The following is a 12,037-nucleotide window of genomic DNA, read 5'->3' on the forward strand; positions in this document are numbered from 1 at the left end:
GTTCTATAGGGCTCTGGTCTAAAGTAGTGCACTATATAGGGAATAGGGTTCTATAGGGCTCTGGTCTAAAGTAGTGCACTATATAGGGAATAGGGTTCTATAGGGCTCTGGTCTAAAGTAGTGCACTATATAGGGAATAGGGTTCTATAGGGCTCTGGTCTAAATTAGTGCACTATATAGGGAATAGGGTTCTATAGGGCTCTGGTCTAAAGTAGTGCACTTTATAGGGAATAGGGTTCTATAGGGCTCTGGTCTAAAGCAGTGCACTATATAGGGAATAGGGTTCTATAGGGTTCTGGTCTAAAGTAGTGCACTATATAGGGAATAGGGTTCTATAGGGCTCTGGTCTAAAGTAGTGCACTTTATAGGGAATAGGGTTCTATAGGGCTCTGGTCTAAAGTAGTGCACTATATAGGGAATAGGGTTCTATAGGGCTCTGGTCTAAAGTAGTGCACTATATAGGGAATAGGGTTCTATAGGGCTCTGGTCTAAAGTAGTGCACTTTATAGGGAATAGGGTTCTATAGGGCTCTGGTCTAAAGTAGTGCACTATATAGGGAATAGGGTTCTATAGGGCTCTGGTCTAAAGTAGTGCACTATATAGGGAATAGGGTTCTATAGGGCTCTGGTCTAAAGTAGTGCACTATATAGGGAATAGGGTTCTATAGGGCTCTGGTCTAAAGTAGTGCACTATATAGGGAATAGGGTTCTATAGGGCTCTGGTCTAAAGTAGTGCACTATATAGGGAATAGGGTTCTATAGGGCTCTGGTCTAAAATAGTGCACTATATAGGGAATAGGGTGCCAAATGGGATGCACACTTATTGTAAATATTGTAAATATACACCCCATAAATTAGCAGACCTGTGTTGAAATACTATTTTACATATTTAAATTACTTTCACATTTCGAAGTAAGTATTTTGTAAAAAAAAAATGTAAAAAATGTAGAATGTATTTGGAAATACATTTGGAAAGTATTGGAATGTATTTGGAAATACCCAAATACACAAGAGTGTTTTTCCAAATACAAATATTGAAATACTTCCTGAATTTGAACCTAGGTCTGTTTGGCCCTACGGGTGTTTGAAATGTATATGGAAAACAGTTTCAAATAGCCAAAATACGATTAGTTGATTCAGTTACATTATTTGAAAACACTCAAATACACAGAAAATAAGTATTTCTGTTTTGTTGGTTGATTGAAAAACAAGAAAACTTAAATTGAAAAAAGGAAATAAGTATTTAAAATATGAATACTTGAATACGCAGTCATTTGAACCCAGCTCAGTGTCTGGTTTAAATCATCTTGGCACCAAAATCAGAACCAAACCAGCTACTAATATTTTACTATTAAGGCTGTCACCAGAGACTATGTCTGGCCCGGGTCATGTTCATTAGGCACAAAGCATTTTGAAACGTGGAGGGTACAACCTGAATGTGTCCAATAACAACAGTTATCTGTTGTAAAAGTTTTGCAACGTTAGTGCTTACTGAACAGCACCCAGATGTATCCCTTATAGGCTAACTTTACCTCTGTTCTGTGAACGCCGTTCTGTTATAGCGCCATTTGGAGGCGTTCTCCTGCAGGCCCTCGTTCAGGGCCTTGGTCAGAGGGGTGAAGGCCGGGTCCAGGTACTTCATGGCCAGCTGAGACCTGTTGTAACAGAGACATTGGTACACACTAGAGAAGGCTTGGACCAAAATGTTAGTGTCTGCCTGTAACTTGTCTATTTTTCCCATGCTACTGCAACTCCAAAGACAGAAAAAAAAGACAGAAAAAATTGCGAAAGGAATATTTGTTTTCTGTTTTGCAAAAGGAATATTCTGTAGTTTGTTTATTAAGTGCAAGAAGAACCAACCTCCTTTTTTTGACAGAGACAACCACAGAAACAGTGTGTTGTGTCCATTAGGAAGGGAAGGGAGGCCGGCCCAGTTGGTTCTGATGTTACTGATAGGCGGGAAGCTGGTAGAAGCAGGGTCTGATCAGCGTCTAACACCCTCTCCTCCACCCTCCTAGGCAACAGCGACAAGGTTCTAGTTTCAATTACAGACTCTTTTGGCAACTTCAAAAAAAAATTATAAGGGAAAAAAATAGTTGTCTGTATTCAACAAATCACGAGGTTGATCTGCCAGAACGTTACAATTCAAAACCAATGCTTGCAGGCAAAACCTTTGCAGTGTTTTTTTCAAAAACTTTTAGTTAACTTGGCAAGTCAGTTAAGAACAAACTCTTATTTACAATGACAGCCTAGGAACAGTGGGTTAACTGCCTTGTTCAGTGGCAGAACGACAGATTTCAACAACCAGCTCGGGAATTCGATCTAGCAACCTTCCCGGTTACCGGACCAAAGCTCTAACCACTAGGCTACCTACCGCCCCTACACTCTAACCACTAGGCTACCTACCGCCCCTACACTCTAACCACTAGGCTACCTACCGCCCCTACACTCTAACCACTAGGCTACCTACCGCCCCTACACTCTAACCACTAGGCTACCTACCGCCCCTACACTCTAACCACTAGGCTACCTACCGCCCCTACACTCTAACCACTAGGCTACCTACCGCCCCTACACTCTAACCACTAGGCTACCTACCGCCCTTACACTCTAACCACTAGGCTACCTACCGCCCCTACACTCTAACCACTAGGCTACCTACCGTCCCTACACTCTAACCACTAGGCTACCTGCCTCCCCTACACTCTAACCACTAGGCTACCTACCGCCCCTACACTCTAACCACTAGGCTACCTACCGCCCCTACACTCTAACCACTAGGTTACCTACCGCCCCTACACTCTAACCACTAGGCTACCTGCCACCCCTACACTCTAACCACTAGGCTACCTACCGCCCCTACACTCTAACCACTAGACTACCTACCGCCCCTACACTCTAACCACTAGACTACCTACCGCCCCTACACTCTAACCACTAGGCTACCTACCGCCCCTACACTCTAACCACTAGGCAACCCTATCGTCTGTTTTAGTGAAGTTAGTTGATGCAAAATAGCCACATGCTAGCTGCTATTTTATATTTTGTTTAAGTGGATAAAGTAGTGACGTAGTTTCTCTAAAGAGCCCATAACTGAAACCAGATCCTAATCATTGTTGCCTAGGGTTGGGTTTTCAAGCCTACACCATCCTCCTCTTCTCTAATCTAATTTCCTCTACCCTCACCATCCTCCTCCTCTCCTCCAGTCTCCTCTCCTCTCTTCCACCCTCATCACCATCCTCCTCTCCTCTCTTCCACCCTCATCACCATCCTCCTCTCCTCCACTCTCCTCTCCTCTCTTCCACCCTCATCACCATACTCCTCTCCTCTCTTCCACCCTCATCACCATCTTCCTCCTCTCCTCCAGTCTCCTCTCTTCCACCCTCATCATCATCTTCCTCCTCTCCTCCAGTCTCCTCTCTTCCACCCTCACCATCCTCCTCTCCACCATCCTGCTCCTCTCCTCCACCCTCCTCTCCTCTCTTCCACCCTCATTACCACCCTCCTCTCCACCATCCTGCTCCTCTCCCCCACCCTCCTCTCCACCACCTTCCTCTCCTCTCCTGTCCTCCACCCTCACCGTCCTCCTCTCCTGTCCTCCAGTCTCCTCTCTTCCACCCTCATTACCACCTTCCTCTCCACCACCTTCCTATCTTCTCCTGTCCTCCACCCTCACCGTCCTCCTCTTCTGTCCTCCAGTCTCCTCTCTTCCACCCTCATTACCACCTTCCTCTCCACCACCTTCCTATCTTCTCCTGTCCTCCACCCTCACCGTCCTCCTCTTCTGTCCTCCAGTCTCCTCTCTTCCACCCTCATTACCACCTTCCTCTCCACCACCTTCCTATCCTCTCCTGTCCTCCACCCTCACCAACCTCCTCTCCTCCACCCTCCTTTCCTCTCCTTCACCCTCCCCACCCTCCTCCTCTCCTTCACCCTCATCACTCACCTCCACCCACTTCCTCTCCTTGTTCCACAACTCCTGTCACTCAATTTCCTAATAAAGTAATTAACTAGCTCTGTAAAGAACTATAGTTCCATTGTTATGTTTCCCATTATAAAGCGGTAGCTAGCTGTGATTCTATTTTATTGCAGTGTTATTATTAGACTCATGCAATGGGACATTATTACCCAATTCACACAATGGTGCTGACTGGAAACCGTACTGTGCTGGCTTGCCCAGTACGGCACGGCTTGGGTCAGCAGTGTGAAAAGGGTATGATGCCTGTCTGCTCCTCTAACTGACCTGTTGACTGGTCAACAGGTAACAAGGCTAGCAATAGCATTAGCATGTAGGCTAGATAGCTAGCAAGCGCTGCCATTATTAGTTTTAAGGTGAGGATAGCATCATGCACTGCCTGGTTGTGTCCCAACTGGCACCCTATTCCCTTTGGGGGCTCTGGTCAAAAGTAGTGCACTATATAGGGAATAGGGTGCCAGTTTAGGGGGCACACACGGTGTAGCCTACACTGGCAGTCTATAATTAACTTCTTTAACCATTAGGCCACCTGATGTCAATTGGTTGCATGACGTCCTGATGGTACCGTACTTGTGAAGGGATTGGACCGTGGCTGTTGGGATAAAACATTGAGTGTTATGATGATGATGTTATGATTGTGGAGGGGGGGGGGGGTACTTTTAAAAATACATTATGGGTGTGTTCCAAATGGAACCATATTCCCTATAAGGATCGCATCAATAGTAGTGCACTGTGTAGGGAATAGAATGCCATTTGGGATGCAGCCCATATAATTGATTCATATATACGGTACCAGTCAAAAGTTTGGACACACCTACTCATTCCAGGGTTCTAGAACACCTACTCATTCCAGGGTTCTAGAACACCTACTCATTCCAGGGTTTTTCTTTATTTTTACTATTTTCTACATTGTAGAATAATAGTGAAGACATCAAAACTATGAAATATCACATATGGAGTCATGTAGTAACCAAAAAAGTGTTACACAAATCAAAATTTATTTTATATTTGAGATTCTTCAAATTAGCCACCCTTTTTCTTGATGACAGCTTGCACACTCTTGGCATTCTCTCAACCAGCTTCATGAGGTAGTCACCTGGAATGCATTTTAATTAACAGGTGTGCCTTCTTAAAAGTTAATTTGTGGAATTTATATTCTTAATGCCTTTGAGCCAATCAGTTGTGTTGTGACATGTTAGGGGTGGTATACATGTGATGACCCTCCCACTCTGTCTGCCGTATTCTCTCTTTGTTGTTCCCTTATTAGGATGCTGGTGGGCGGAGTTGGGTTGGGTCATCAGCTACATGGGAAACACCTGGGCCCAGGTGTTTCTCAGGATAAATACACCACTTCCCCATTCATGGAGGAGACTCTCTCCATGCAGACACCTTTATGGATTTTGTTGTGTTTCTTGGTGGTTTTTGGGTTGTTTGTGACAGCATTGTTCAACACCCTGCATTATCACATTCATGCATGCAAAACACTCACTTACACTACTGATTACTGATTACACACACCATTGTATATTTTCCTTAGTTGCTTTAGTTAATAAATATATATTTTGTTACGCCTTATCTCCACGTTGTCTCCCTTTTGTTACGGGCTTTGAGCCGGTTCGTGACATACAGAAGACAGCCCTATTTGCTAAAAGACCAAGTCCATATTATGGCAAGAACAGCTTAAATAAGCAAAGAGAAACAACAGTCCATCATTACTTTAAGACATGAGTCAGTCAACCCGGAAAATTTCAAGAACTTGGAAAGTTTCTTCAAGTGCAGTCGCAAAAACCATCAAGTGCTATAATGAAACTGGCTCTCATGAGGACGGTACCACAAGAAAAGGAAGACCCAGAGTTACCTCTGCTGCAGAGGATAAGTTCATTAGAATTACCAGCCTCAGAAATTGCAGCCCAAATAAATGTTTCACAGAGTTCAAGTAACAGACACATCTCAACATCAACTGTTCAGAGGAGACTGCGTGAATCAGGCCTTCGTGGTCGAATTGCTGCAAAGAAACCACTACTAAAGGACACCAATAATAAGAAGAGACTTGCTTGGGCCAAGAAACATGAGCAATGGACATTAGAATTCTGTCCTTTGGTCTGATGAGTCCAAATTTGAGATTTTTGGTTCCAACTGCCGTGTCTTTGTGAGATGCAGAGTAGATGAACAGATTATCTCTGCATGTGTGATTCCCACCGTGAAGCATGGAGGAGGAGGTGTGATGGCGCTTTGCTGGTGACATTGACAGTGATTTATTTAGAATTCAAGGCACTCTTAACCAGCATGGCTACCACAGCATTCTGCAGTGATACTCCATCCCATCTGGTTTGTGCTTAGTGGGACATTTGTTTTTCAACAGGGCAATGACCCAACACACCTCCAGGCTGTGTAAGGGCTATTTGACCAAGAAGGAGAGTGATGGAGTGCTGCATCAGATGACCTGGCCTCCACAATGACCCGACCTCAACCCAATTGAGATAGTTTGGGATGAGTTGGACCGCAGAGTGAAGGAAAAGCACCTAACAAGTTCTCAGCATATGTGGGAACTCCTTCAACACTGTTGAAAAAGCATTCCAGGTGATGCTGGTTGAGAGAATGCCAAGAGTGTGTAAAGCTGCCATCGAGGCAAAGGGTGGCTACTTTGAAGAATCTAAAATATTTATTTAAAACTTTTTTTGTTTGGTACTACATGATTCCATATGTGTTATGTCATAGTGTTGATGTCTTCACTATTATTCTACAATGTAGAAAATAGTTTTAAAAAATAAAGAAAAACCCTTGAATGATTAGGTGTTTCCAAACTTTTGACTTGTACTATACATATAGGAACTGTAGCCAAATCATTGATGTTGAGGATTCCCTTGACAGTAGCCTAATTATAATCAAAACAAGACAGAATATGGTGAGGGAGGTTACTGGGTGGAATGGCTAGATATATGTATGTCCCCTGAAGTGAATTTCTCATTGCTGCAAAATGGCTCCCTCCTTCCCTCCCTCTCCACATAACCTTGGCTTCCTGCAACAAAGGAAGGAATGATTACAGGGTGGAAATGAATCTACCGCCACTTGTAAATCAGAACCAAGGACAGCTCCCTCCAGCTGGAGAATACAAACCAGCCAGTGCTAACATCAGCACGAGACGTAGAACATGCGCTGTGCTTCTTCTTCCTGACGAACCCGGGATTAAATGATGCTATATTTTCGACGGGTGGGCAGGATTGTTGTTGTAGGTTAGACTATTCATTCATTCGACTGAGATTCGACTTGATATCAGGTGAATAAAACATTTTAAAAAACGGACAGTCTGTATTTCACTAAATCAATAATCGTGGGAAAATGTGGATGTGTTGATTGTTTATATAACCTTCGATTATGACGAGAGAACCGACAGAGGCGTTAGATTTCTACTGTGACAAGTACAGGCCTTTTTGGTTTGTGGTGTAGCCTACTAGCTATCTACGACATAAACCTCCCTAATATGAAAACCTCTGGTTTGAGAATCAGTGCCCCGCCCCCCCCCCCCCCCCCCCCCCCCCCCCAAAAAAAAAAAAACTGCTATTCTCTTAATAAAAATGTACCTTTACAGGCTGCATGATAATAAAGACAGTTATACATGTATATCGTGCGAAGAATGTAGCTGTCAAATCATGCACAGTTCAGTAAACTATACCCACATGTACTAGTAACCCTACGCATTTATATTATGACATCTTGCATAACTTACCGAAATCCCGCATGGAACATATACATCCGAGGCCCACCTGAATTTGCATATTTGGGTGTCATGAAGAGAAAATCTTTTTTTATTGACACGTAGCTGATCAATGAGAGTATGAGCAGAGCGACACTGAACATCATCAAACCCAGGACGCTCGCTATGCGGACCATCTTGCGGTGTTGACATCCCCGTCTGTGCAACGACAAGGGCAGCTGTTGTTACGCTTTCAGCGGAGAAGAGACACGTTTCGGGAGAAAGAGGACACGGTCCGCTAGCTTGACATATTATATTACATAAGTAGAGAGGCAGAGAGAAATGCCAGCTGGTTCTTGTTTTGACGGTATGTCTCTGGGCTCAGAGCGGTTCTCATTCTCACTGTGCACCGGTCCTGTCCGGCTCGTGCCATTCCGTTCCCTCGCGGCGAAGATTGATGCGGTGCGAATAATGGCGCCAGGGAGGTGCATGTATCTCGAATCTAATTAATTAACCGTACCGGATGCTTAAAGGAGCAGCTAACCTATAGCGGAAATCAAATATATAAACAACGGCGTTATAGGTCCCAGTGTCGACGCGGAGTCTTCCTTCGGGCTATCTCAAACGGGTGATTTAGCCTACACGCCGCTTTTACAAACCAGCATGCATGGGTTAGGTCCTGTTCAGCCTGCATTACATTTTAGCCTGCTTCCTAGAGATGTATGGGAACATAGGTCAGGGAGCATGTGAAGTAGAGCGATTCATTAGCGGACTGTCCTTAAAAGTATTTTATTTTTTATGTTTTAAATAATACACCCCCCAACACATGTTGTTTTGCTTTGATTGTGTCAAAGTCGTTCAGAGGGGTATCATGTGTGACAATATATGAACATGTTATGTATGCTGTCAGTCATGATCGTTTATTGTAGGCTAAACACCGAGGCACGTTAGGAGTGAGGCGGTACACTGTATACTACAGAGTTGTTATCAAGGGGGATTGTTTGTCCATTAGAACTAGAGTGACAAGTCAGCCCTGCCTCTGTCATATTGCTTATTGTGTCGCTGAAACACACACACACACACACACACACACACTGTAAAAAGCTTTTCCATATGACACTAAACTGCATTCCTTACATGTCTGGGATTCCCCTGTATGTTCCTCTGTTTCCTATAGTATAGATAGACCCCCTGTATGTTTCTCTGTTTCCTATAGTATAGATAGACCCCCTGTATGTTCCTCTGTTTCCTATAGTATAGATAGACCCCTGTATGTTCCTCTGTTTCCTATAGTATAGATAGACCCCCTGTATGTTCTCTGTTTCCTATAGTATAGATAGACCCCCTGTATGTTCCTCTGTTTCCTATAGTATAGATATACCCCCTGTATGTTCCTCTGTTTCCTATAGTATAGATAGACCCCTGTATGTTCCTCTGTTTCCTATAGTATAGATAGACCCCCTGTATGTTCCTCTGTTTCCTATAGTATAGATTGACCCCCTGAGAAGAGTGGCCTCTTCTCTCTGTAATGGGCAGTGACATTTCAGAGATGACATTTCCACTTCTATCAGTCCCAGAGGTCACCCCCCCCTCACTTCACCCCCTCTTCTTCTCAACTCACCCCCCTCCTCTTCCTCTCACCCCTGTCCTCTTCCTCTCACCTCACACATCTCTGCTTCCTCTAACCTCTCCTCTCCCTCTCTCTCTCTCTCTCTCTCTCTCTCTCTCTCTCTCTCTCTCTCTCCTCTCCCCTAACTCCTCTCTCTCTCTCCTCTCCTCTCTCCTAACTCCTCTCTCTCTCTCTCGCTCTCTCTCCTCTCCTCTCCTTTCCTCTCCTAACTCTTCTCTCTCCTAACTCCTCTTCTCTTTCCCCTCTCTCTCTCTCTCTCTCTCTCCTCTCCTCTCCTAACTCTTCTCTCTCCTAACTCCTCTTCTCTCTCCTAACTCTTCTTCCCTCTCTCTCTCTCACCAGGGTTGGCTATATTAGGCGTTAGAGGGCTATCTCTCTGTCTGTCCATACTCGGCTGCTCCTGTCACATGGACTCTGTGCTCAATGGGCCAGAAGAAGAGGCTCCATGAATCGTCCATTAGCCCAGTTGGGTTTATAACCTGGCCAAATGGCTTCAAACTGCTTTCCAGCCAAATTGGCAACAACATACATCACCATTTGTTCAGTTTTTTTCAGCCCTCTGTAGTCAGTGTCCCAAATGGCATCATATTCTCTATATAGTGTACTACAACCCTATGGGCTATAATCAAAATGAATGCACTAAATTGGGAATAGTGTGCCTTTATACAGTGCCTTGCGAAAGTATTCGGCCCCCTTGAACTTTGCGACCTTTTGCCACATTTCAGGCTTCAAACATAAAGATATAAAACTGTATTTTTTTGTGAAGAATCAACAACAAGTGGGACACAATCATGAAGTGGAACGACATTTATTGGATATTTCAAACTTTTTTGACAAATCAAAAACTGAAAAATTGGGGGTGCAAAATTATTCAGCCCCCTTAAGTTAATACTTCTTAGCGCCACCTTTTGCTGCAATTACAGCTGTAAGTCGCTTGGGGTATGTCTCTATCAGTTTTGCACATCGAGAGACTGAAATTTTTTCCCATTCCTCCTTGCAAAACAGCTCGAGCTCAGTGAGGTTGGATGGAGAGCATTTGTGAACAGCAGTTTTCAGTTCTTTCCACAGATTCTCGATTGGATTCAGGTCTGGACTTTGACTTGGCCATTCTAACACCTGGATATGTTTATTATTGAACCATTCCATTGTAGATTTTGCTTTATGTTTTGGATCATTGTCTTGTTGGAAGACAAATCTCCGTCCCAGTCTCAGGTCTTTTGCAGACTCCATCAGGTTTTCTTCCAGAATGGTCCTGTATTTGGCTCCATCCATCTTCCCATCAATTTTAACCATCTTCCCTGTCCCTGCTGAAGAAAAGCAGGCCCAAACCATGATGCTGCCACCACCATGTTTGACAGTGGGGATGGTGTATTCAGGGTGATGAGCTGTGTTGCTTTTACGCCAAACATAACGTTTTGCATTGTTGCCAAAAAGTTCAATTTTGGTTTCATCTGACCAGAGCACCTTCTTCCACATGTTTGGTGTGTCTCCCAGGTGGCTTGTGGCAAACTTTAAACAACACTTTTTATGGATATCTTTAAGAAATGGCTTTCTTCTTCCCACTCTTCCATAAAGGCCAGATTTGTGCAATATACGACTGATTGTTGTCCTATGGACAGAGTCTCCCACCTCAGCTGTAGATCTCTGCAGTTCATCCAGAGTGATCATGGGCCTCTTGGCTGCATCTCTGATCATTCTTCTCCTTGTATGAGCTGAAAGTTTAGAGGGACGGCCAGGTCTTGGTAGATTTGCAGTGGTCTGATATTCCTTCCATTTCAATATTATCGCTTGCACAGTGCTCCTTGGGATGTTTAAAGCTTGGGAAATCTTTTTGTATCCAATTCCGGCTTTAAACTTCAATTAATTTAATTTTGCACGCCCAATTTTTCAGTTTTTGATTTGTCAAAAAAGTTTGAAATATCCAATAAATGTCGTTCCACTTCATGATTGTGTCCCACTTGTTGTTGATTCTTCACAAAAAAATACAGTTTTATATCTTTATGTTTGAAGCCTGAAATGTGGCAAAAGGTCGCAAAGTTCAAGGGGGCCGAATACTTTCGCAAGGCACTGTAGACGCAAACAGTGTGTTGCATTCTGAATGGGGTGATGGATTGACAGGGAATGAGTCAAGGGACACTCATGGAGTTGCAAAGTAGTATATTTGCATTTCATTCCATGCCACATACAGATTTAAGTTTGCTACAGTAGTAAAATAATCCTGCAGCAACAGGAAATGTGAATTATAATTAATGGATATTTCTGCAGGGGTTGATAATTTTTTTTTGTAAGGTCAAAGTCAAATCTGACATTTCGAAATGGAAATTACAATTAACTTCAGAAGCCTGTTGTAAATATCCTGCATTACAGGAATGTTATCCTGCAACAGGGTGATCAAATTAAGATCCTACATCTGTACTGAACTTTGATTGAAACTGTAGTATCTAATACATCTTTTTAGAATGTTTCCGTGGCTTCCACATTCCATGAACATGAGCTCATATTCCATCGATGCTGACATGAGACAAGACAACACAATAATGTAGGTTAGCTCGAGAGGAACAGTGTTACTGAGGAGGGGGAGTAGGAGGAGGAGGAGGAGGGGGGGGAGGAGGAGGAGGAGAAGGAGGTGGTGGGGGAGGAGGAGGAGGGGGAGGAGGAGGAGGTGGAGGGGGAGGAGGTGGGGGAGGAGGAGGGGGGGGAGGAGGAGGAGAAGGAGGTGGTGGGGAGAAGGAGGAGGT

At 43.9% G+C, this 12,037-nt stretch overlaps 1 protein-coding gene across 1 annotated transcript in view; it reads right to left on the minus strand.

Annotated features, from left to right (window-relative positions):
* LOC110523123 (sia-alpha-2,3-Gal-beta-1,4-GlcNAc-R:alpha 2,8-sialyltransferase-like) overlaps positions 1-8,362 on the minus strand; it is a 9,524-nt gene extending 1,162 nt beyond the window's left edge. The window contains exons 1-2 of the mRNA XM_021601535.2: positions 7,703-8,362; positions 1,532-1,654 (exon numbers count right to left, since the gene is read on the minus strand). Of these exons, the coding sequence (XP_021457210.1) occupies positions 1,532-1,654; positions 7,703-7,866 (287 nt within the window). The 5' untranslated portion in view covers positions 7,867-8,362. The remainder of the gene's footprint in view (positions 1-1,531; positions 1,655-7,702) is intronic.
* Positions 8,363-12,037: the final 3,675 nt, after the last annotated feature.

This window comes from Oncorhynchus mykiss, chromosome 5, assembly GCF_013265735.2.
Source record: "Oncorhynchus mykiss isolate Arlee chromosome 5, USDA_OmykA_1.1, whole genome shotgun sequence".
Lineage (NCBI taxonomy): Eukaryota > Metazoa > Chordata > Actinopteri > Salmoniformes > Salmonidae > Oncorhynchus > Oncorhynchus mykiss.